The sequence below is a fragment of the Gymnoscopelus microlampas genome, assembly GCF_963454915.1.
Source record: "Gymnoscopelus microlampas genome assembly, chromosome: 19".
Classification (NCBI taxonomy): domain Eukaryota; kingdom Metazoa; phylum Chordata; class Actinopteri; order Myctophiformes; family Myctophidae; genus Gymnoscopelus; species Gymnoscopelus microlampas.
The window spans coordinates 4,392,510-4,417,888 of record NC_139956.1 but is presented as its reverse complement, the minus strand read 5'-3'; the positions used below and the strand labels follow the sequence as shown (position 1 = coordinate 4,417,888).

Here is a 25,379-nt window from a genome sequence, read left to right as displayed (position 1 = left end):
CAAGGTACCACTGAAAGACTGAAAGGACACTAACACACAAACAGCAGGAGGAGCCGGGAATCGAACCTAGTAGCCGCTCTAGTAGCTCCTGAACCCGTAACCCAGTGGTTCTCAACCTGTGGGTCGGGACCCGCAGGGGGGGGGGGGTCCCCACATGATTTTGTGGGGGTCCCCAGATGATATTGAAGTGAAAATTTAAGGACTTTTAAGACCTTTTTAATACATATAAAGAAAATACCATTTACTGCATCAAAGGTAATAAACAAACTATAAAACAAAAACATTGGCCAAATTGTCAAATAACATAAGAATTTAAGAAAGAGGCAATAATTGTGAAAATAGCCGATCTACAAGCTCACAACGCCTCGCGAGGCGTTGTGAGCTTGTAGATCGGCTATTTTCACAAAATATGATTATTTTGGGGGGTCACGGCCTGAAAAAAGTTTGAGAACCACTGCCCTGACAGATGTCATGTTTGTATGCATTATGTAAGGTGAACTGTAACTGTCATCACAACACAACACAGTGTGTGTGACTGGTCAGGAACATGCTTTGAATGAATACAAACAATGCAAATCAGGGACTCCGCTAGACCAGTTCAGTCTATAGGCCAGGTCAGGGGTCTTCAACAGGGCGTCCTCAGGGATGCTGAGGACCCATATTCTGGGGGGAAACATCAGCCAGAAAATGTCAATTTTAAGCTCACAACGCGACGCATTGTGAGCTTGTAGATTGGCTATTTTTTTGTCGAAGAGGTCTGCAGACCAAGAACAGAGCCAAAAAGGTCAAGTTTACAAATATTGAGGCTTAAAGTGGTTAAATGTCTGAAAGCACACATTTAACACAAATCCCATATGAAGTGCTTCATCTCTTTCTCAGCTAAGGGGGTCCTTGGCCTGACAAAAAGTTTGAAGACCGCTGGTCTTGGTGCACCATAGTGTTGATTTCGTCGACTAAAACTATGACGAAAAACGTTCGTCGACTACCTTTTTTTCACTGACGAAAACTAAATAAAATCTAAGCTACGATGACTAAAACTAAGACTACCGGTAAATATATTGACAATTTGGTCAACAAATAAAAACTAGACCAAAATGTTAGTGAGGGACTAGTGGAGAAGAGACCCAGTAGAACTAAAAGACAAGTCATTTTATGTTTGGTTGCGCTCTGAAAATAGCAGATCTACAAGCTCACAACGCGTCGCAGCGCGACGCGTTGTGAGCTTGTAGATCTGCTATTTTCAGCATGCAACCAAGTGTAAAATCAGCCATTAATTTACGACGCCATCAAGGCACTGCCAACATACACTTTAGTCGACTAAATCAGCTGTAGATTTAGTCGACTATAATCTTGTGATATTTAGTCGACTAAAACTAGACAAAAACTCAAACATTTCAGATGACTAAATGGAATTTGCTGTCAAAATCAACACTAGTGCACCACCATCCAGACTGAATTGGGTCAGAAGCACCGAGACAAGAGACATCAGAAAAATAATGTAGTTTTTTTCTATAATGTACGTATGTGACACCAACCCATCACTCCACCAAAACTGTATCGATGCATGCATGGAGTTGTGACTAGTTGCATTGGTGCTGTGACTGCGGTCTGGCCTTTAGCTAAATGTGTTCCACTCCTTTATCGAGTGTCACCACGTCTCTTGTTGTGAGAAGCATCCTCCATGTGTTATCATCCCCCCCCCCCCCATCTCCTTTTAAAGTAATCAACATGAATTGATTGAACTGCATATTTTTTGTTTGCTGTATTATTGCCTGTATAGATGATGAATGTTTACATGGACCACAATGGAAACAATCCTTTCCTTTGTTGTCTTTTTTGTGATGATCCTGATTGATTGTTTATGTACAGCTGCACTTTTAATTAAACTGTCAATAGTAACATTCAATCAATCTATCAATGACAATGTCCTTATATACCCTCACAGGAGGGCGTGCACTGCGGCTAAAAGATCATTTAACAGACTAGTGAGATGTTTGGCATAAATATACCCCCCCTCCAGCACCACCTACTCTTTTTTCCCCCTCCCATAAATGAATGCCCTATTGTATACTCAAACTACATATGACAATGCCACATAAAAGTAAGCTCACAACACATCGCTAAAAAAGCATTATTTTACACTTTGGCTATTCAAAAATAGCAGATCTACAAGCTCATAGTGCCGCACTACGAGCTTGTAGATCTGCTATTTTTGAAAAATCGTGAAAATGTGTGCAAATCCTTGAATATACATATTCTTTTAAAGAAAACAAAATATTTTGAGATGGGGGTCGGCGGCCAAATACATATCATTTCGGGGGTCCTTGTCTTGACATGAAAAAGTTTGAGCACCACTGACATAGAAACATACGTTCTTTCAGAATACTGTTGGGATTTAGAAGACATTTGTAGAATAGGCTTCAGGTTAATCATGATCATCAGAGCTTCCGAGTCCCAGACTGTATGACCGGGGAAACATTTGAAAACTGTGGAAGGCAACAGTCTGGACACACCAGACTATTAGAACACAGGTTCTTTGTTACATTTCCTGAAAAGTTATGCTTTTTTGGACATAAAAAAGGTTTCCACCGGGGCCAACAGTGACGTTAACATGACTATATGACATATTACATCCTCTGTGCCTGCTGCCAGTGTTGATTTCGTCGACTAAAACTATGACGAAAAATAATCGTCGACTACCTTTTTTCACTGACGAAAACTAAATAAAAACTAAATAAAAACTAAGCTTCGATGACTAAAACTATGACTAAATATATTGACAATTTTGTCAACAAATAAAAACTAGACTAAAATGTCAGTGAGGGACTAGAGGAGAAGAGATCCAGTAGAACTAAAAGACAAGTCATTTTATGTTTGGTTGCGCTCGGGTGTTGCGCTCTGAAAATAGCAGATCTACAAGCTCACAACGCGGCGCAGCGCGACGCGTTGTGAGCTTGTAGATCGGCTATTTTCAGCATGCAACCAAGTGTAAAAATCAGCCATTACGACGCCATCAAGGCACCGCCAAAACACATTATAGTCGACTAAATCAACTGTAGATTTAGTCGACTATAATCTTATGATATTTAGTCGACTAAAACTAGACAAAAACTAAAACATTTCAGATGACTCAAATATGACTAAAACTAAATGGAATTTGATTCAAAAGACTAAAACTAAATCAAAATTTGCTGTCAAAATCAACCCTGGTGCCTGCTGCTTTCAACTGGCCTGGTTTCATTGATAAACTATGCACCATAATATCTGTTATTACATCTGATGCTATTTTTACTGCCCCCGTCCCACTGCTATTTTTACCATGTGCATGATGCATCTATCAAGCACCTTATGTACTGTATATAATGTCATACTGCCACGTTAATATCACAGAGCAACAGATCAGATACCCCTATATGTAACTATAGCTTTCAATCCGGGAACCCGTCCCCTTTTAGGTTAGTTGTTTTTCAGAAAAAAAGATCTACAAGCTCAAAACGCGTCGCACTTTTGAATTGGAATCTAGAATTTAGTTTAATTGGAATGAAAAATAACATTTTTATTTAATTTCAAATGCATTTAGTTATACTTGTGTCAACGTTATGAACTTCTAATACAAATACATTGGACATTAAAAAGACAATAGAATTGTAATACTAGTCATTAAGCTACTAATATAGACTGAAGTAATTAAAGCGGGTCATGTTTGCATGTTTGGAATTGTAACAGCTGAAATCAATAATATATCAGTATTCTGATATTAACCTGTGGGCCGCATCAAGTTAAGGTGGGGGGCCGCATGTGGCCCCCGGGCCGCCAGTTGCCCATGTATGCTATAGACAGTATAGAGTGTTTATTCAATAAACACAGGGGTCTCCCCGTCTCTCCAGCTCTTCAGTAAAGACTAAATACATTTGGTGGATTGCCAATGTCGGCCAATCAGGAGAGAGTACCCATTTATCAGCTTCAATTTGATAGTGTACCAGCTGAGAGCTCCAATTTTGTCTGCTCATTTCTTTGTGTCATCACTTTGAATTTCACTAGAACTGTAAGTTCTCTCTTGATTGGATACAATTGGTATCCCAACCTGAAAATGTATTTTTACTGAAGAGCTGGAGAGACATGGAGACTCTTGTTACTGAACAAACACTTTATATATGCAGAATTATCAGAATATAGAGCTATTTAACACATTTATCTAAATATCACTTACAATGAAGAATGTGAAAATAGCTGATCAACAATGGGGTGGACTGAACAAAGTCACAAATTCAAAAATAGCAGATATACAAGCTCATAGTGCGGCACCGCACTATGAGCTTGTATATCTGCTATTTTTGAAAAATCGTGAAAATGTGTGCAAATCTTTGAATATATATATATTTTTAAAGCGAATTTGTTTTACTCAAATGTTAGCTTCTGGGGGACTCTACAAATGTCTTCTAAATCCTAACAGTTTAAAAAAACGATATATATATGTTGCTATAATATCAGTGGTTCTCAAACTTTTTTCATGTCAAGGACCCAGCATTCAGTCATCATCAGCATTCAGTTATCTAATGCTCCAAAAGTTAAAACTGACCTTTTACAGTGGTGAGAAGCAGCCTAACCAAGTACTGCACTTAATCTACCCAGCAGCACATAGTCATTAAAATCAGCCTCAGCTTTATCAGCTGCCACATTAAAGTAATAAACACATTAATGGATTACTAATTACAACATTAAATTAATGAACCCATTAATGCATTACTAATTACAACATTAAAGTAATGAACATATTAATGCATTACAACATTAAAGTAGGGTAGGTGATTTTCCTGTGATTAATTGGTTAAATTAAAGTGTTAAATAGCTCTATATTCAGATATTAATCATTGCTACAGAGTGTTTGTTCAGTAACAGCAGTTTCCATGTCTCTCCAGCTCTTTATTAAGCATAAAATACATTTTTAGGTCGGGATATCAATTGTATCCAATCAGGATAGAGAACTCAGTCAGGATATAGATTAAACTAGGGGAATTGGAAGTGATGACACAAATAAATGAGCAGAGAGAATTGGAACTGGAACACTATAGAAATGAAGCTGATAAATTGGTACTCTAGTCTCCTCTAATTGGCTGAAATTTTGCAACCTACCTGAAAATGTATTTTCTGTTATTAAAGAGCTGGAGAGACCCCTGTTACTGAACAAACACTATATAAACAATGCATAAACAATTATACCTTTTCATTTTGAATGCAGTACTTTTACTTAGTGTGGTATTGATACTTTTACTTCAGTAAAATTTGAATACATGACGTTTACTTGTAACAGCTGTATTTCATAACTTTCATAAAGAAGTACATAACTGAGTACTTCTTCCATCTCTGACATCTTACAACTTCAGATTCAGAGCCAACATGCAAAAGCCACACCATAGAATTAATTCTGGGTCAGGAAAAATAATCCAAAAAAGGGACGCCTATGACGAGAGTATCCATACCATACATGGCCAACTGGCGGCCCCCACCTCCACTTAATGCGGCCCCCACCTTCACTTAATGAGGCCCCCACCTCCACTTAATGCGGCCCAGCACAGCCACAGGTTAATATCAGAATACTGATATATTATTGATTTCAGTTGTTACAATTGTAAACACAACACAACCCGCTTTAATTACTTCAGTCTATATTAGTAGCTTAATGACTAGTATTACAATTCTATTGTATTTTTTATGCCCATGTATTTGTATTTATGTTCATAAAGTTAACATAAGTATAACTAAATGCATTTAAACATTTAAAAAATTTTACTTTTCAGGATTCCAATATTTTTTTTATGCTATTCAAAAATAGCAATAAATAAATAAATCAGGATTGGATTCCAATTCAAAAATAGCAAAAAATAGCATATCTACAAGCTCATTGCGATGCGTTTTGACTTGAGCTTGTAGATCTGCTATTTTTGCTACTTTTGTGTGACATAGAATGGCCGGACAGTATATGCGAGTGTGGAAATATAGTGGCCCTCTCCATCATCAAAGTTGACCACCCCTGATCCCTACTGTACTTTTACTGTATGTAGAACTGTACTCACTACTTTTTTCCACCAGTGTATTTAACAATGTGCAAAAGCACTCCAGATGCAAGTACTTAAAGTAAAAATAAACTAACACTGATACTAAACTTATAGTAAACCCTAGAAGTATAACGCATACACAGTATAATGATCAGCGGTGGAAAGTAACTAATAAAGTACATGTACTTAAGTACTGTACTTAAAGGACGACTTCACCCATTTTCAACCTTTCTTCATATAATAGGTCCTCACTAATACTCATGATAAACCATTTTTTTCTACTCAGTCTGTGTCTCAGAGGAGGGCTGTGGACAATTCAGAAACCCGTCTACCAGTGACATCATCGATGGGGAATCCAAGCTAATAGAAACTGCAGGCTTTCTATTCCTGGAAAGTCGCAATGCAATAATATAAGCCATTGTTCTCGCGTTAATGAAAATCTAAATACATTTTTTAAAATCTTGTTGGAAAAAAAAATCTGCCTAACGATGATGTCACTGGTAGACGGGTTTCTGGACTGTCCACAGCCTTCCTATGAGAGACAGGCCGAGTTGAAAAAAATGGTACCATTTTATCATGAGCATTAGTGAGGACCTATTATATGAAGAAAGGTTGAAAATGGGTGACGTCGTCCTTTAAGTACAATGTTGAGGTATTTCCAATTTTCAATACTTTTACTTCTACTCCACAACATCTCAGAGGCAAATAATGTACTTTTTGTTTTACTCCACTACAATTATTTGAAAACTTTAGTTAATTTCAGCCCAAAATGCAAAAGCACTCTAGACACAGATACTTTACTTGGTAAACCCTAGAGGTATAACACATACACAGTATAATGATGAGTATTGATCATTCATAGCCATATAAAGCAGCACCAGGAAATATACAGCACAACAGCAGGTCAACCAAAGGCCTCAAAGTGGACAGAGTATCGTGGATACTATGGATACTGTATCCATACTGTACTTTTACTTGAGTACCAAACAGTCCTCAGTACTTTTTTTTCCACCCCTGCAAAAAAAAAAAATTCAACCCAAAATGCAAAAGCACTCCAGAGACAAGTACTTGAAATATAAATAAAGATACTTTTACTTGGTAATCCCTAGAAGTAACGCATGTTCTGCTGAGTATTGATCATTCATAGCCATACACAGCAGCACCAGGAAATATACAGTAAGGTAACCAAAAGGCCTCAAAATGGACACACAGCCTTCTCATTTACTCCAAACAGCTGCACAAATACTTGTAACGGGATGTAACGGGCCCACACACTCTCCCCACACACCCCGTGAGGTTTTAAATACTTTAAATACTTTAAATACTTTCACTCACCCGTTTAAAAAGCCCTCAAATGTCTTCCAGAGTCTCCGAAATTATAAAATTCTCACTTCAGTTTGTTTCCCCTCCTCCGTGCGCGAGCCCGTAGGAAGAACAAACTCCATACCCGACGGGTCACGTGTTAGGGCACGTCAGCGCGCTGATTGGCTTGGCTGGCGCGGGCCGCAAGGTCTGCTGGGATGTGTAGTCTTCGGGTGGAGTGGACGTGAAGGCTTTTTTGAACTACATTAAGGAGTCACGTGTCACGGCACGTCACGGCTCCGATTGGCTGGTGGCTGACGGAGTGGAATACTGAAAGGTCTGCTGGGATATGTAGTCTTTCAATTATAGGCTAATACATTATAATAATTGGAAAAAACATACTACTACTAATAATAATACATGATTTTATTCCCTGTCTTGTAGTGTTGTTTTATTTCAATATTATTTCAATATAATAGTATTATCTTATTTTTCTATATATTTTATTCAATTTAATATTTAATATTTTATGAGACCAGATCTTATTCATTTTCTCATGTATGTGCTTTGCCTATTTTCAGTTTTTATTTCAAAGCGCACACAGATGGGAACAGAATGCGATAGGGGCACCAGTGTTGGTGTAACAGCGGGGAGGGGGCGGAGCAGACAGAATGTGATAGGGGCACCAGTGTGGGTGTAACAGTGGGGAGGAGCAGACAGAATGTGATAGGGGCACCAGTGTGGGTGTGACAGCGGGGAGGAGCAGACAGAATGTGATAGGGGCACCAGTGTGGGTGTAACAGCGGGGAGGAACAGCAGCCAGTGTTGCCAAGTCTGTTTTTGGTAAGCAATATTTTGGCAATTCTTCTGTAAATTCGCTTGTACAGTAAATATCTTGTTTCTAAAGAAGTACAGGCCAAGCCTTGATTATTTGGGCTTATTCATTTCCAAATTAATAGTGATCCCCAAATTAATATTTGTCTGCGGAGCCCCTTCTGAAAATATTTTGTGCCACGGACCGACCAACACTTGTGTTGTGTTGAAATCAAAATGTTTAAAAAAATATTGCAAATAAACAAAAGAAAATCCCAGATCGTTTTGAAAATAGCTGATGTATTTCGGGGTAAAACTGCAGCTCGATTTATTTTGGGCTTTTTTGTTTTTTTCGTAGAGCTGGCCGCTTGTTTCTCTCGCACAATCTGGCAACCCTAACAGAACAGCATCAAGCGGAGGAGCGACAGCTTCCTCGTTTTGGAACAAATAACAAACAACAACACAAAACAACCCCCTCCATCCATCTAAACATCCATCCATCCATCTAATCAGCGGCCGGACGGGGAGCTGAAGGCCGGCTTCATCAGCCTCTCCACCGGCATGACGCCCTGAACACACCCCGCTGATCCACGACCACATCACCATCACTACCACCGGTTCGAGTCCCATCCGGGGAGGAAGCGGTAAGTCCCTCCTATGGGGCTGATGACAGGACTGACACTACACATCTATATCATGATTATTACACAGTTTAACTAGAACAAGTGCTCCTCCGAGCACAGGTCTCAGGTAGGTCAGGGGTCTTCAACAGGGGGTCGAGTCCGGGACCCCCAGGGGGTCCTCAGGGTTACTACAGGTTACTACTCATTGTTAAACATTATAATAACGATTTTATAACGCATTATAATCACTGTTATAATGCAATATAGTTTGACTATTTATAAGTCACTATAAGTAGTCATTGGATGCAGGGATGTGCACAGATAGACTCTAGGTGGTGCTAGAGCAACTGCCCTTTGCCCTCTTGACCATAAGTGCCCTTTTGAAAAAAAGGAAAAATACGTTTTTTTTCCAGTTTACAGCAGGGGGTCCCGGTCCGGGACCCCTAGGGGGTCCTCAGAGTTACTACAGGGGGTCCGCCAAATCTTTATGTGATATGATTTTTCTTTTTACCATAACCACTCGAAACCTAGCATCCCTTTTCTGAGGAGAACTTTAGCCAAAAATAGCCGATCTACAAGCCCACAACGCCTCGTGCTGCGAGGCGTTGTGGGCTTGTAGATCGGCTATTTTTGGCAAAGAGGTATAGGTGTAGAGGGAAAAAAGAGCAGACCAAGTAAACAAAAAAAAGTATAATTTACTTGAGCACCTGCCCCTCAAAATGTCTGTGCACGCCACTGCTTGGATGCTTTAATCAAAGTCACCCACAATGTTTCTGCCTACAACACCTTCAGGAATGTCATTACTTTACTTAAATCACCCAATTAAGTGTGTCGTTTCTAAATATGGGTTTTTATATATATTCCATTGACTTTCCCAGCCCTAGGTTCTCCTTATAGGAGGAGGAGGAGGAGGAGATGGACAAATCGAGCAGCAGTGGAGGTTCGTCGTCCTCCAGACAGAACAGCCTAGACAGCACACTGGACAGGTATGGGTCTGTAGATCTAATATTATCTAATAACCGATACCAGTATCAGGCAAGCTGCCGATACAGCTGCAGATTACAACGCTTCGTGACGCGCTGTAAGCTTGTAGATCAGCTATTTCTATAATGTTTACATGTATAAAAATATTAAATATGTCAATAATGTCTTTGTTTATTTAAGTTATTTGTCATATCATCTGCCCTGTGGATTTTTTGCGGTGCCAGCCGCTCTACATTTGACCGTGTCTGTGTATTATGTCCGTCCGTCCGGATGAGCACGAGAAGCAACACATACAAACCACATGAACGCAGTGTGCAATTTCCGTGAAACTTTCCACGCATATTCCCACTAGGCCCAGGAAGAATTGCCCCCCTTTTCACATTGCCCTGTTATAGCGCCACCAGGAGGCCAGCCTTGCAATGAATTTACGGGGATTTAACATTGTTTCTCTAGTTCTTACATAGCCCAATTAAATAAACTCATCAAAGGCACCGCTTCCTTCACACAGGGTGTGATTTTTTTATTACGAAGCCTAAAAGGCTATAACATACTGTATACCCAAATGAGTTGAACAAACAATTGACTGGTGTCAGGAGGAAAAAGTGGAACGTGGCTGCTTGCCACACAGGTGATTTATATAGGGTGATTGGCTGGAGGCGATTGGTGGACCGATGAGTGGAGGACCAACCGGTGGTGAGGGGCGGAGTTGAATGCTGAAGGATGGGACCTGGGAATGAATGATAGACAAGAGGGCAAAGGCAGGGGGGAAGAAAACAGCAAACACAGACACAAGTTTGTGCCTGATGGCAGTACACCTGGAACGCATCTGTGTCATTTTTAGATTGGAGCTAAAAAAGCATTATTTTACACTTTGGCTATTCAAAAATAGCAGATATACAAGCTCATAGCGCGGCACCGAGTGCCGCGCTATGAGCTTGTAGATCTGCTATTTTTTCAAAAATCGTGAAAATGTGTGCAAATCTTTGAATATATTCTTTTAAAGCAAACATTTTTAACTCAAATATTTGCTTCTGGGGGTCCCTGGAACGAAATATTTTGAGATGGGGGTCGGTGGCCAAATTCATATCATCTTGGGGGTCCTTGACATGAAAAAGTTTGAGAACCACTGATATAGAAACATACGTTTTTCAGAATACTGTTGGGATTTAGAAGACATGTAGAATGTCGTTAATCGCAATTATTTGAGGGACAATTAATCGTCCACTTAAATGTGTAATGGTGACAGCCCTAGTGCTCAGGATTGCATGGTTACATGCTGCAATGCATGCAGACATGTTGTGTGTGTGTGCAGTGCTGTTTAGATATTCTAATACCATTGTTTCCAGATGGCTGGATGTTATAGGCTGCTGTCACCAGACAGGGAAGGGTTAACACAGTCTCATCCACAGACGACCTACTTTAAAGCTGCCATGCCGGATCTATTTTAATGAATAAAATGTTAATTTATACAATGTGTATGTTAAGGTCGGCTCTACAATGAATTGTAAGCGCATTTATAATGCATTATAATGCGCTTATAAGGCACTCGTTATAAATATTTGTAATTATGCATAAAAATGTGTAACAAAGAATATTTATGAACCAGTGCTGCTGGTCGTAATGCATTATAAGAACAGCACATTATTACTACCATAACTTAGTCAGTTATACATTGTCTTTGTTATCAATTGTTATGCATAATTGTAAACATTTATAACAAGTGTTATGAAGCCTTATAAGTGCATTATAAATGTGGTTATAATGCATTATAGACCCGACCTTAATATACAGTCTTACCATGTGTACCAAGGCTGAGCGATATGACTTCAATCCCCCCACCCCCCCACCCCCCACCCTTTCCTCTCCCTCCATTGGCTCCTGGTTGCAGCCCCGGCCCGCACCGAGTACAATTGTTTCCATAATTGAAAAATGTTCATACGTTTTTCAAACATGTTCAAAAATAGTGGGAAATAGCAGATCTACAAGCAATGTGACTTTTTCATGTCAAGGAGACCCAACATTATATGCATTTGGCCATGGACCCCCATCTCAAAATATGTTGTTCCAGGAACCCCCCAAAAGCAAAGATTTGAGTTAAAAATGTTTGCTTAAAAAAAAAAAAAAAAAAAAATATATATATATATATATATATATATATATATTCAAAGATTTGCAAAAAAAAAAACACTATTTTCCAAAAATAGCAGATATACAAGCTCATAGTGCGGCACTCGGTGCCGCACTATGAGCTTGTAGATCTGCTATTTTTGAATAGCCAAATAAATCTTAAAGTGACACAGATGCGTTCCCGGTCTCAAAGGGTTAAACAGATGCTACAGTATAGATTCATGGTTAAGCTGGTATCCTATATATAGTTTACTGAGGCACTGCTCTGGCATCTCTGCATTCTGCATGTGATTACCCTGTTTATTGTAGTAAGTCGCCCTGGATAAGAGCTTTTACTAAACGCCTAAATTGTAAATCAATATCACGATTACTTTGAACTTTTGCCTCGATTACGATTAATGAACAATTATTATAAAAAGCACACATTTTTTTTCTATTTTTGTACGTCTCTCTATTATACAACAGCATTAGTGTTGTGTGGTCAATCAGACTAAGTGATTTAGTAGATTATAACACTTCTATTACAACCATTTGTTTTTGTGTCGATTTGCTGATAGTATAAACACTAAGGCTGCAACAACAAATCAATTCATCGATTTAAAATCGATTACTAAATTAATCGATTTTGATAACGAATTTGATAATCGATAATAATTTTAAAAAATGTAGATCTACTATGTGTTAAGACCGTTTTTCTAATATTTTTATTTTTAACATTTTGGACAAAATAGCCAATTTCACGCCGAGGTGCCCAGATGTCCCTTGTGCCCACCTATCCTGTATCCATTTAAAAGAGTACGGTCACCCTTTAGCCTAAAATTTGGTTTTTAATCAATTCAAGCAGCCAGAAGAAGATAAAAGGTACCATAAGGTGGCTTTTATTTATTTTGATGTATTATATTTGTATTAGCTTAATCAGCAGCTGAGCAAAATTTGTAACATGTACTTTTTAATTAATTATTCATCTGTATCGTCTTTATTGTTAGATAGAACATGCCTAAAACAACCTAACATTATAAGGTAATTGCTAAATAAGTGTGATAATCCGATTAATCGATTAATCGTCTGTCTGTCTGTCTGTCTGTCTGTCTGTCTGTCTGTGTGTGTGTAGTCCTGCAGGTAGTCATGTAGAGTGGTGCAAACAGCTGATTGCAGCCACCATCTCCAGTCAGATCTCTACAGATACCACTCCATGTCAGAGCAAGGTGGGTTATTTACACACAACACACACACACACACACACACACACACACACACACACACACACACACACACACACACACACACACACACACACACACACACACACACACACACACACACACCACAAGTTCTCACCACTGATTTCAGTCATTTAGATTCCAGTCCAGTGATGATTTTCAATGCATTAAGTCCCGGGGCCTTTTAGATGAGTCCCACGGCAACGTTATGAGTCCCAGGGAAAGTCCAATGAGCCCTAATAAAATAATTGTGGAATTGTCTCTGACAGTCCAGCAGGTATTTCTCTTGGCTAATAACTCTTGGCTTTCTCTAAAAGGTGATTTATACTTTATGAGGCTTGCACATGAAATACACTAGTAGATCTACAAGCTTGCAATGTCCAAAATCGATACTTTTCCAAAAAATGGGGCCTGTGTTCCAATGGATCCAACGTAGTTATGTTTTAGTCACAATTGTTTCAAAATTGATGAAATCTACAGACAATTTCACTATTAGCAGATGTTATGAGCTGTGCTATTTTTGTAAAATATCTGTGACACTCTTGTACGACAAGGTACCTTATTAATTTACAAGCTAAAACATAATTAGAAATATCGCCCAGTATCATACACACACAGCAGACTCATAACGCTGTGTTTGTGATCATCAGGGTCGGAGAGCATCCGCTATAAGGGTAAGGTTGTCACCAGTAGCAGTCGGTGCCTTATTACCTGTGCCTTATTACCTGTGCCTTATGCTTTATGACCTGTGAATCAAGTCATGACCTGTGTATGCTGCGAGCAAATCGATGTAGCTTTTGCTTCAGTCTGTATTCGCCCGCTCCTTTGCGTGTGATTGGTGCATATATGATGGCAATGGTTCTACATTTAGGTCAGTGATCCTTTATAATTTCACATATCGCCCTGGAACCCCCTCAAGGTGAGAACCACTAGGCTATAGCTCGCTCTATTCTCATTGATGGCTTTTCTCGCTGCAGGACACGATGTTGTCTTTTCCATGTCACTGTGTGTGTGCCAGCGCTGTCTCAGACACTCTCTTGCCAGCTTAAAACAGTAATGTTTTTGTGGCATTTGTCGGAGCTTTCACAGTATGGCCGTGTCAAGCTGAATTATTACAGGAGATCAGTGGTTCTCAGCCTTTTCTGCATTCAGGGCCCACTTTAAAATCTCTAAAGCGTTTTGCAGCCCATCTGACCGCTTAACACGGCAGCCTTTTATGGCGTTAAATGGGCCGTGGAACAATGTAAAACGTGGTGCAGGGGAACACGCTTTTCATTTATGAGCAGGTTGGATTCATCATTCGATACACCTATGATGCACAAGCACATCAAGGCTCTGCACACTGAAATATAGTAGGACAATTATGAACAGCTTTGTGAATGAGGCCTATTGTGTGTGTGTGTGTGTGTGTGTGTGTGTGTGTGTGTGTGTGTGTGTGTGTGTGTGTGTGTGTGTGTGTGTGTGTGTGTGTGTGTGTGTGTGTGTGTGTGTGTGTGTGTGTGTGTGTGTGTGTGTGTGTGTGTGTGTGTGTGTGTGTGTGTGTGCGCGCACGCACACACTCGTGCACACGTGCGTGCGTGTGTTTGTGTTGTGTGTCAATGTATTTGAACATTGTGTGTATGTGTACGTGTTGTGTGTGTAAGTCTAATCCCCAGGTGTCCAAGAGACCTAATTTGATGGTAAGACTTGGAGTCTTCTGACCCACTTTTGTAGTAATAAATACAAAACAAATGTAGTAGATTAAATTACTTTATTTATGTAATTTACTCACCGTGACGTTTTCTTTCTATAACATTCCTTTATAGTGATTGAAGAATAATAATACAAATATAAAACACCACAAGCCTAGACAAGAGGTTTTGCATTACACTGCGAGCATTGTTTTGGTGTTTAGTTTAGATGTTTTGTATAATCATGGCCTCCGTTTTACTTAAATTCATGAAGTATTGTCTTTTGTTTTTTGGATTCTTCATTAAATGTAAAGGAATGTTTTACAAACACAAATGTTCTTGTATTGAACTCATCACGGGGTGAGTAAATGATAGAAATGCATTTTTTTGAGTGAGCTATATCCTTTAAAGCCCAGTCCACACCAAAGATTCGCAACGCGACAGAACCATTGCAGAACGTTGCAGACAACAGTCACAGAGGTCTGAGTTGGCGCTTAGCGCATCATGCTGGCTCATTGCGCTGCAAGTGATTCAACCAGTACAACGTGTCCAATCACAAGGAACAAGTTGCAACGCATTTCTGATCACACTTTGCTCACACTCATCTGCCATTGTACATGTTGTCCCTGTCTCTCTCTGTCTGTCTGTCTGTTTGTCTCTCTGTCTGTCTCTCTCTCTCTCTCTCTCTCTCTCTCTCTCTCTCTCTCTCACTCTCTCTCTCACTCTCACTCTCACACTCTCTCTCTCTCTCTCTCTCTCTCTCTCTCTCTCTCTCTCTCTCTCTCTCTCTCTCTCTCTCTCTCTCTTCTTTCTCTCTCTCACACACACACACACACACACACACACACACACACACACACACACACACACACACACACACACACACACACACACACACACACACACACACACACACACACACACACACACACACACACACACACACACGCACACACAAGTGTATACAATATTTACAATTTAATAGGTTGACATGCTCTGGCGATATCAAACTCTCTCCGCTCCTTGCCTTGTGTCTGTCACCTTTCTGTCACTGTCCAGTTTAGCACCGTCTGCTGTTCATATCCCATATCCCAGAGGAACTGTGACAATACCGTTGTTATGGTAACAGCAAACGGTTACGGCTCGGTGCAAACAGTAGTTTGAGGATTCAGTCGCGAATGGTTGCAACTCGTTGCGTTGTGAGTCATTGGTGTGGAAGCGGCTTAAAGGTAGTGCAAGTGATACTTTCTGGTTAAAACAGAAACAAAAGTTAAAGCTCTGTGATTGTAATCATTGCTAGAGTGTTTGTTCGGTAACAGGTTTCTCCATGTCTTTAATAAACAGAAAATACATCATAAAATACAATATAATTGTGATCAGGTGATTGTGTAATAGTTGTTACAGGCCTACTTAGACCTGGCAGCATACTGTGTATATAGCATAATGCTGCAGTGTGGTACAGTAGATGTAGTTTTTGCATTGTGTCTGCTCACTTCCTGTTTACAACTAACTCTAACCCAGTTCTTTCCACAGACCCCCCCCCCCCCCCCCTTAACCCTAACCCCCTCTCTTGACATCTAACATCCTGTTTGTCGGCTCTGTCGGGCAGAGACCTTGTATGTCCAAAACTGCTAACATTGGTTCAATATTTATAAAACCCACACACACTTTCAAAATGTTAAAAAAAAAGGAAAATAGTCGATCTACAAGCACACAACGTGTCGCATCACTTTTATAGGACACTGTACAGTAGTATGATGAAGCAAACTTAAGAAAGTTGAAATATGGAGATACAAGGTTTCTGGCCCACAGTCGCCGATGTGTAGGGGTCGTTGACCTTTCAGGACAGACAGGGTTTCTGTGCTCAGAGAAGAGAAACCCACCGACCACACAGCTGTTCCTCTGTCTGTCTGTCTGTCTGTCTGTCTGTCTGTCTGTCTGTCTGAGTGTCTGTCTGTCTGAGTGTCTGTCTACAGAACACAGGCATCTTTCGCTCTGCTGGTGGAAAATAGCAGATCTGACCCCAACCTGCACCTTCATGGGCTTTGTACTAACTTCTAATGCTTTATGCTTCTCTCTCTCTCTCTCTCTCTCTCTCTCTCTCTCTCTCTCTCTCTCTCTCTCTCTCTCTCTCTCTCTCTCTCTCTCTCTCTCTCTCTCTCTCTCTCTCTCTCTCTCCCTCCATGCTTGCTCTATCCTGGGTCAGGACACGTTTGAAGGGGTTAGTGGTGATAGTGATTCTGAGCTTCCTCTCCATGCTTTGGCAAGTTTTTTTTCTCTCCTGTCTCTCTCTCTCTCTCTCTCTCTCTCTCTCTCTCTCTCTCTCTCTCTCTCTCTCTCTCTCTCTCTCTCTCTCCTCTCCTCTCCTCTCCTCTCCTCTCCTCTCCTCTCTCTCTCTCATGTTTGGCTTTGCATCAGTGTGTAGTTTCATTCATGTAGTAGTGTACTGTACTGCACTACATCCTCCACTGTCTTGTCCATCTTGTCCATGTCGTCATGAAACAAAGAAATATTTAGCAACAGAAAATATGCTCACGACATTTGACGGTTACAAATTACGGTTCTACAGCACATATTCAAGCTCATAGTGCGGCACTATGAGCTTGTATATCTGCTATTTTTGAAGAGCCAAAGAAATCTAAAATGACAGGAAAAATAATGACTCAAATTCCTGACATAGGTTGTCTATGCAGAAAATGCACTTTGATATGCATTACAATGCACAATTTACACATTTAGCAGACACTCTTAACCAGAGCAATTTATAATAAAGCAAGGTAAACATCAAATGCACAGAGACAGTGTAGTGCCTCCGTAGTCCATGGACCCCCTTTTAATACACTTTTTTATCATATCAAACCTACAATGTAAACTCCTAAGAGTTTACATTTGTACATAATGTTGTTCATTGAGAGCCGTGGTCCCTGGACTCAACATTGAGATCAGTGTCATATACAGTGTGCAGCACAAGTACTTGAATGCATACTGTACTTACTTACTTACTTTATTTGTTTATTTGAGAGGGACAGCATATATCAATGAACAGTAGAGTACAGTTGGAAGCAGTGCAAATATACCGTGTAATGAGGAGTTAGCAAGAACGCTAACTAAAAACAAAATACCACAGCAAATAATACATAACAAAGTTAAAACAGAAATGCTAGTACCGGTACATTGCAGTGAATGAAGCCGTCTCATCTCATGACAGACAGACAGAGATGACAAGCTTAACAGTGTCCAAATGAAGTTAAACAGTCATCTGTCTTTCCGGCAACGTTTTCCTCTGCTGTGTTGTGGTTTGCTACATGTCTCATTATCAGCCAGGCGCGTGCACACATACAGTACATACACAGTAGACATCAAAGGGGGCTTGAGAATCAAATGTCTTAAGAATCTTTAGCAGAAAATGTAGATCGGCTATTTTCAAATACCCCAATATTTGTATAGGGCTGAAGTGGTTAATGTATGTTTTTGTAATAGTAAACGAAATCTACAAAGTAACTAAAGTTTTCAAATAATTGTATTGGAGTAAAAGTACAATATTTGCCTCTGAGATGTAGTGGAGTAGAAGTATTGAAAATTGGAAGTACTCCAGTAAAGTAAAAGTACCTCAAAATTGTGTTAAGTACAATACTTAAACGTAAATGTACTTAGTTACTTAGTTACTGCCCCTTAACCGAAGAGAAAACTGTCATTTCCTATTACTCTCCTGAACTTGAATGCAGCATTCTTTCAACATTGTATGTTGAAAGAATTGCCCTCTGTGCAGAAATCCATGCCGTAACGCCTGCATCTGCAGTAAAGGCTTGATTATGCTTAGTTGAGCGTGGCGAGGTTGTTGCACCGGAGAAATCAGCCGATCTACAAGCTCACAAGGTATTATGTACAGTATAATGATATAGTTTGTTGTATTATTGCAGGGTGTGATGAGAGACGGTGGCAGACAGGTGGTGCACATGGATGAGGTTCCACTGGTACCAGGAGAGAGTGTCCAGGCTGTCGGTAAGAAGCCCTTCATCCTGTCTGGGTTCTTTCTGTCTTTATGTGTTTATTTTGACGGGACAACACCGCATGTTAATGAGCAATACAATCAATGAGATGTAAATACACCGGATTTAGCAGAGATGCTAATTTACGTCCGCAGTCCCCACAACACAACATTAAAAAAACAGCAGACAATAGAGTACATTACAATACATTACACAGGGAAAACAAAGCATAAATACAAAAACAGAGGTATGCACTGGGTACAAAAGGTGCAAAATATATATATTAAAGGATAATTTTTACTTACCTCGTTTGTTATTGCACTGAGAAAATATCAGCGTTTTAGAGGGCAATATATATTTGAATACCAAAGTGAGTTGTGTATGAAGTGCAGTATTACTTTTGAGTAGTACTGGATACTATCTGTGGATCCAGTACTGTAGTCCAGTCAGATTGGTTTGTTATTGTGCATACATGATGCAATGCATTAGCACGCGTGTGCGCGTGAGTGTGTGTGTGTGTGTGTGTGTGTGTGTGTGTGTGTGTGTGTGTGTGTGTGTGTGTGTGTGTGTGTGCGTGTGTGTGCGTGTGTGTTCTCAAAGCTCAGAAAAAGAAAAGACGTCTCTCTTTCTTTATATTTTATTCATGGTAGTCCTGACCTGCAGTCATGGTTTTGTTCCGTTGTCTCTTTATCGAATGCTAGTGCATGTGCTAAAGAAATAACTGATTTGTGTGTGTGTGCGTGTGTGTGCGCGTGCGTGTGCGTGTGCGTGTGCGTGTGCGTGTGTGTGTGTGTGTGTGTGTGTGTGTGTGTGTGTGTGTGTGTGTGTGTGCGCGTGTGTGCGTGTGTGTGTGTGCGTGTGCGTGTGTGTGTGTGCAGTTAAGGATGTGATGTATATCTGTCCATTCAGTGGGCTGGTCACAGGAACAATGACCATCACCCCCTACAAGCTGTTCTTCTGCAGTCTGGAACTGGTAACACACTGCTCTACATCAACACAATACTGTACATCAACACACAACATACTCAGAGAGAGAGAGATGGCAGGAGCGCTACTGGGATCCCTCAAACCACCGGTGCTCATGAAAGGGAATACAATGAATGAGCAAAAAGGGACAGAAAGTGCCAAAAAGGCACAAAAATCCAGGTCCAGGCACTCAGGTGGATTTGAAATGAAAAAGCCTTTATTGGGCAATGGGCTTACAGAACATTAAAAAACACCAACGCGTTTCGGCAAACGCCTTCTTCAGGGTGTTGCTCACCCTGAAGAAGGCGTTTGCCGTGTGTTTCATTAACACACAAAATATTGTATACAGTAGGGGTGCACAATATATCGGAAATGTATTGTCATCGCACTATCAACATGCACAATATACATACTGTATCTCACAATGCATTGTGAGCTTGTAGTCAAAGGAAAAGGAGGGGGGGTCGTCTGGCTAAGGGAGAACTGGTTGCAGTCAAAGTGTACTGTATGTGTGTGATGTTCATGTTCCTTTTGGTCCCCAGGAGGCTCCCTTCATCCTGGACGTGAACCTGGGAGCCATCAGTCGTCTGGAGACCATCAACGTTCAGACCCATGGAGAGAACACCAGAGGCCTGGAGCTGGTCTGTAAGGTCCGTATACCCTTCTTCTTTGATATTTTTTGGGGCCTTTATTAGACCCCTTAACAGACCACGTCACACTGGTTGCAAGCGTCATACTGGTTGCAAATGAAAGACATTCTATCAGGTCTCGCTATAGGGCGCGCAGCACTAGCCAACACACAAGAGGGGGTTGGGCTGTGCTGAAACCAGCGCACCCGAAACAACAGGTTGAGAATTGATTGCATGACACAGTCACCTGTGCGTCCAGTCTCAATGTTGGTAAACAAATAATTGTGACCCTTTTTGACTTCTTCAGGAAAGCAGAAAAACTTTCTTTTTGTATGTTTTTGCATTTTTTTTATCCAAAATGAGTTTATCATACTAAAATCCGCTATTTCTACCTGATTATTTTGAAAGGTATCATTAGTCTGTTGGCTTGTGTCTAATGTACATTTCAAATAAAGATGTATTAACACTCATATTTTGTTAAAACTGTTGTGAAAATGTATCTCTGTTTGTCCTCCTGGGCCACTGGTTCCAGCCGGTTCCAGCAGGGGGCAGTGGCAAATGCTTTGTCTCAGAGAGCATACAGAACAAAGAGACCCTTCGAAACAAAAGAATTGCATCCCCCGCTATGCATGATGGGATTGGGATAGCCCAGTAGTGCTACTCTGAATGACAGTCATTGAAATGGTGTTTTCTCTGCTTAAGACTTTTAACTTGATTTAACTTGACTTCAGTTCTATAAGCTGTAGTTTCAAAACTATTCACTCAATCTTATTAACCAATATATCATTATTTTGCTATGATTTCCTGCTTTCATATGACATGAAAAAATGAAAATGAAAAAATGCTATATGACTCCCAGTCAAATTTGGTCACAATTGGTCTATATCAGGGGTCTTCAACGTTTTCAGGCCAAGGACCCCCTAGCTGAGAGAGAGATGAAGCAGAGACCCCCTCTATATCGTATAACATTTTGTTTCAGATTCAACAGTTTTTGTTCACGTGGTCTGCTCTTTTTCCCTCTACACTTATGGCTCTTTGCCAAAAATAGCCGATCTACAAGCTCACAACGCCTCGCAGCGCGAGGCGTTGTGAGCTTGTAGATCGGCTATTTTTGGCTAAAGTTCTCCTCAGAAAAGGGATGCTAGGGTTCAAGTGGTTAAGGTAAAAATAAAGAATCCTATCACACAAAGATTTGGCGGACCCCCTGTAGTAACTCTGAGGACCCCCTAGGGGTCCCGGACCCCCTGTTGAAGACCCCTGGTCTATATGATAGTACAGTGGACTTTGACAGGAAACGAACGGGTACAGTCACAGTGCAGTGTTGATTTCTTCGACTAAAACTATGGCGAAAAATGTTAGTCGACTACCTTTTTTCACTGACTGAAAACGAATTAAAAACTAAGCTACGATGACTAAAACTAGGACTAAATATATTGCCAATTTTGGTTGCGCTCGGGTGTTGCGCTCTGAAAATAGCAGATCTACAAGCTCACAACGCGTCGCGCTGCGACGCGTTGTGAGCTTGTAGATCGGCTATTTTCATCATGCAACCAAGTGTAAAATCAGTCATTACGACGCCATCAAGGCACCGCCAAAATACATTTTAGTCGACTAAATCAACTGTAGATTTAGTCGACTATAATCTTATGATATTTAGTCGACTAAAACTAGACAAAAACTAAAACATGACTTAAACTAAATGGAATTTTATTCAAAAGACACTGTCAAAATCAACACTGGTATAGTGACACGCAGCAAAGGTCTGTCGGGCTCAGAAATCGAACCCGGGACTTACAGTATGTGGTATGCGCCTTAACCACTCAGCCACCGGCGCCCCTCCCATGCTTATATAAACGTATATATGTTTGAGAACCACTGGTTTGAACAACATTAGGAAACAAGCCCAAATAAGCAACTACACTTCAGAAAAAAGCCCCTAAAAAAATCACAAACTATCAATATTTACCAGCAACTTTACAGAAAAGAACAAGCCCAAAGTCGCCTATAATAATCAGACATAGCAACAGCAGTGTTCAACTGCTGCTGTGTGTGTGTGTGTGTGTGCTCACTTTAACCCTTTGTGTAGCAGTGTTCACTGTTCAGTAAACCCAGACAATGATTAACATGGATGGACCCCCCCCACAAAAAAAAGCTGATCGTCCCTGGGTGGGCTTGAACCACCAACCTTTCGGTTAACAGCCGAACGCGCTAACCAATTGCGCCACAGAGACTGTGAGAAGGCTGACTACGTTAGTGGCTTATGTTGCAATCCAGTCTATATATACTCTCTCCCTCCCTCTCCCTCCCCCTCTATCCGTCTCTCTCTCTCTCTCTCTCTCTCTCTCTCTCTCTCTCTCTCTCTCTCTCTCTCTCTCTCTCTCTCTCTCTCTCTCTCTCTCTCTCTCTCTCTCTCTCTCTCTCTCTCTCTCTCTCTCTCTCTCTCTCTCTCTCTCTCTCTCTCTCTCTCTCTCTCTAACAGGACATTAGGAGCCTGAGGTTTGCCTATAAGAAAGAAGACGGCCAACCTGATGTTGTAGAGCTGTTGGCCAAGCTCGCCTTCCCTCTGTCCAGAGGCCTGGTACTGTCTGTCTGTCTGTCTGTCTGTCTGTCTGTCTGTCTGTCTGTCTTATTGTACATACAGTATTATATTCTTTGACACCTCTGCAAAAGACCCCAAAGAGAGTTAGAATTGTCAGCTTTCACCTTTAGCATTTAGCTGTTATGACTATGGATCTAATATGGAGATGTCTTCACAAAAAAAAACAACGTCATTTCAACAACATTCAACAATAACCCCTCTATGCACATCATGTGTGTGTCCCGCATGAACCCAGTCCCGTTGCTAGACCTGTCATATAATTATTACATAATCGCCTATAGTTGCCAGGATCTAGTTTGCTTCTATTTAAAAAAGGAAGCAAACTAGATCCTGGCAACTATAGGCCTGTTTCCATCCTTTGTTCAATCTCAAAGGTTATAGAGCGATCAATCCAAGAACAAATCAACAGCTACCTCAGCGAGCGTAAGCTGTTGTTTGAATTCCAATCGGGCTTCAGAACATCCCACTCCACTGACACATGCCTACTGTACTTGACCGATCACATCAAACGTGAGGTAGACTCGGGCAAATACTGCGGCATGGTCATGCTGGACCTCCAAAAGGCATTTGACACTGTAAACCACGAAATTCTACTTGATAAGCTGAGGGCGATTGGTTTTGATTGCACATCACTAAATTGGATGAGATCTTACTTGGAGGGTAGAGAACAAGTGGTTGACATCAACGGAACCATGTCCTCATCCCTCCCGGTGAGCTGCGGGGTTCCTCGAGGCAGCATTCTAGGGCCGTTACTGTTTCTTCTATACATTAACGACATGAATGCTGCCTGTAACTGCAAACTGTTCCTGTTCGCTGATGACTCGGCACTCCTGATTTCGGGTGAGGACAAGTTGCAAGTCGAGGAAGCTCTCAGCTCTGAACTCTCAAAAATCCGTACCTGGCTTACCGATAACAAACTGTCACTACACCTTGGGAAAACCGAATCCATCCTATTTGGGACCAAACATTCCCTCAGTAAAATGAAGGTAAATGACTTCAAGGTCAAAGTCGATGACACAATCATCACTAGCAAAGAAGAGATTACCTATTTGGGATGTATTCTTGACAAACACCTGACAGGTGAAAGCATGGCAACAAAGGTGTTCAAAGGAGTAAACCAGAGAACCAGATTTATGGGCAGAGTTTCCTCTTTTGTCAACCCTCAGGCACTCAGGACCCTCTCTGGGGCCCTGATTCAGCCCCTTTTTGACTATGCTAGCTCCTCTTGGTACTCCAACACCTCAGTGTCACTGAAGACTAAGCTTCAAACCTCCCAAAACAAACTGATTCGACTACTTCTCGGACTGGGGCCCATGACCCACCTCTCTCCCACTCACTTTGCCAGCCTAGGCTGGCTCAGGGTGGAAGACAGGGTTATACAATTAAAAATGGGACTGGTCTTCAAAATTGTAAATGCAGATTTGCCCGAAATGCCCCCTATACCTGCATATATGTATAAGTACCTCGAAAAAGTTAGTGACACCCACAGTCACAAAACTAGAGGGAGCGTAAACAACAATCTGGTAACACCCACCCATAAAACAAACATGGGCAAATTCTCCTTCTATAGCACTGCCACCAAGGAATGGAATAGTCTAACCCCATCCCTCAAAAAATGCAGTTCGCTGGGCTCATTCAAAACAGCCCTAAAAACTCTGGAGGCCTAAAGAGGAGCTAGTACCAGTTTCCCTGTAGACAGACGACCCCCCCCCCTCCCCCTTTTTTGTACACACTTTTTATTTTTATTTTGATCATGTTTTGTATATATTTCATTATTTTCCCATGACCTTTTTTGTACATAATGGTATATATATATATATATATTTTTTTCCCTCTGTATTCTTATGTTGATTTTTGAACTGTTTGGTTGCTACTATATATGTCTATGAAATTAATTCAAGGACCCCAATGGAAACAAGCCCGCAAGGACTTTTTTGGCCGGACCTTTTAGACAAAAGCATTATAAATGTAACTGTGTTGTTTTACATTCTTTTGCCTAATAAAAATTTCAATCAATCAATCAATCAATCAATCAATCACTATTGTTTGAGATAACCGCCATTTATTGTTGCATGTGCCTCAGCCCCTGTTTGCGTTCCTGTACAAAGAGGAGTTTCCTGCAGACGGATGGAAAGTTTATGATGCCATGACTGAGTACAGGAGACAGGTGAACACACACACACACCCACACACACACGCACGCACGCACGCACGCACGCACGCACGCACGCACGCACGCACAGACTTAAATATGTAAAAAAGAATAAAAAAATAACATTGATTCAACCAATTAAAACTGGGAAAGCATCTGTGTCATTTTAGATTTTAGCGTTGGCTATTCAAAAATAGCAGATATACAAGCTCACAGCGCGTCACTTTGGGCCACGCTGCGAGCTTGTAC

General features: G+C 40.8%; 2 protein-coding genes across 5 annotated transcripts in view; one reads left to right on the top strand and one right to left on the bottom strand.

Moving 5' to 3' along the window:
• The window catches only part of mtm1 (myotubularin 1), a 28,872-nt gene extending 21,376 nt beyond the window's left edge, over positions 1–7,496 (bottom strand). The window contains exon 1 of the mRNA XM_084043420.1: positions 7,392–7,496. The gene's annotated coding sequence lies outside the window, so the exon portion shown is untranslated. The remainder of the gene's footprint in view (positions 1–7,391) is intronic.
• A 1,091-nt stretch (positions 7,497–8,587) lies between these two features.
• mtmr1a (myotubularin related protein 1a) overlaps positions 8,588–25,379 on the top strand; it is a 29,022-nt gene continuing 12,230 nt past the window's right edge. The window contains exons 1-10 of one of the 4 annotated variants that reach the window (XM_084043463.1): positions 8,588–8,815; positions 9,673–9,780; positions 13,017–13,110; positions 13,776–13,799; positions 14,769–14,804; positions 18,716–18,797; positions 19,663–19,757; positions 20,293–20,400; positions 22,859–22,957; positions 25,062–25,145. In XM_084043463.1, the coding sequence (XP_083899589.1) occupies positions 9,710–9,780; positions 13,017–13,110; positions 13,776–13,799; positions 14,769–14,804; positions 18,716–18,797; positions 19,663–19,757; positions 20,293–20,400; positions 22,859–22,957; positions 25,062–25,145 (693 nt within the window). In that variant the 5' untranslated portion in view covers positions 8,588–8,815; positions 9,673–9,709. The remainder of the gene's footprint in view (positions 8,816–9,672; positions 9,781–13,016; positions 13,111–13,775; positions 13,800–14,768; positions 14,805–18,715; positions 18,798–19,662; positions 19,758–20,292; positions 20,401–22,858; positions 22,958–25,061; positions 25,146–25,379) is intronic. The other 3 variants (XM_084043464.1, XM_084043465.1, XM_084043466.1) reach the window with 3 other exon arrangements.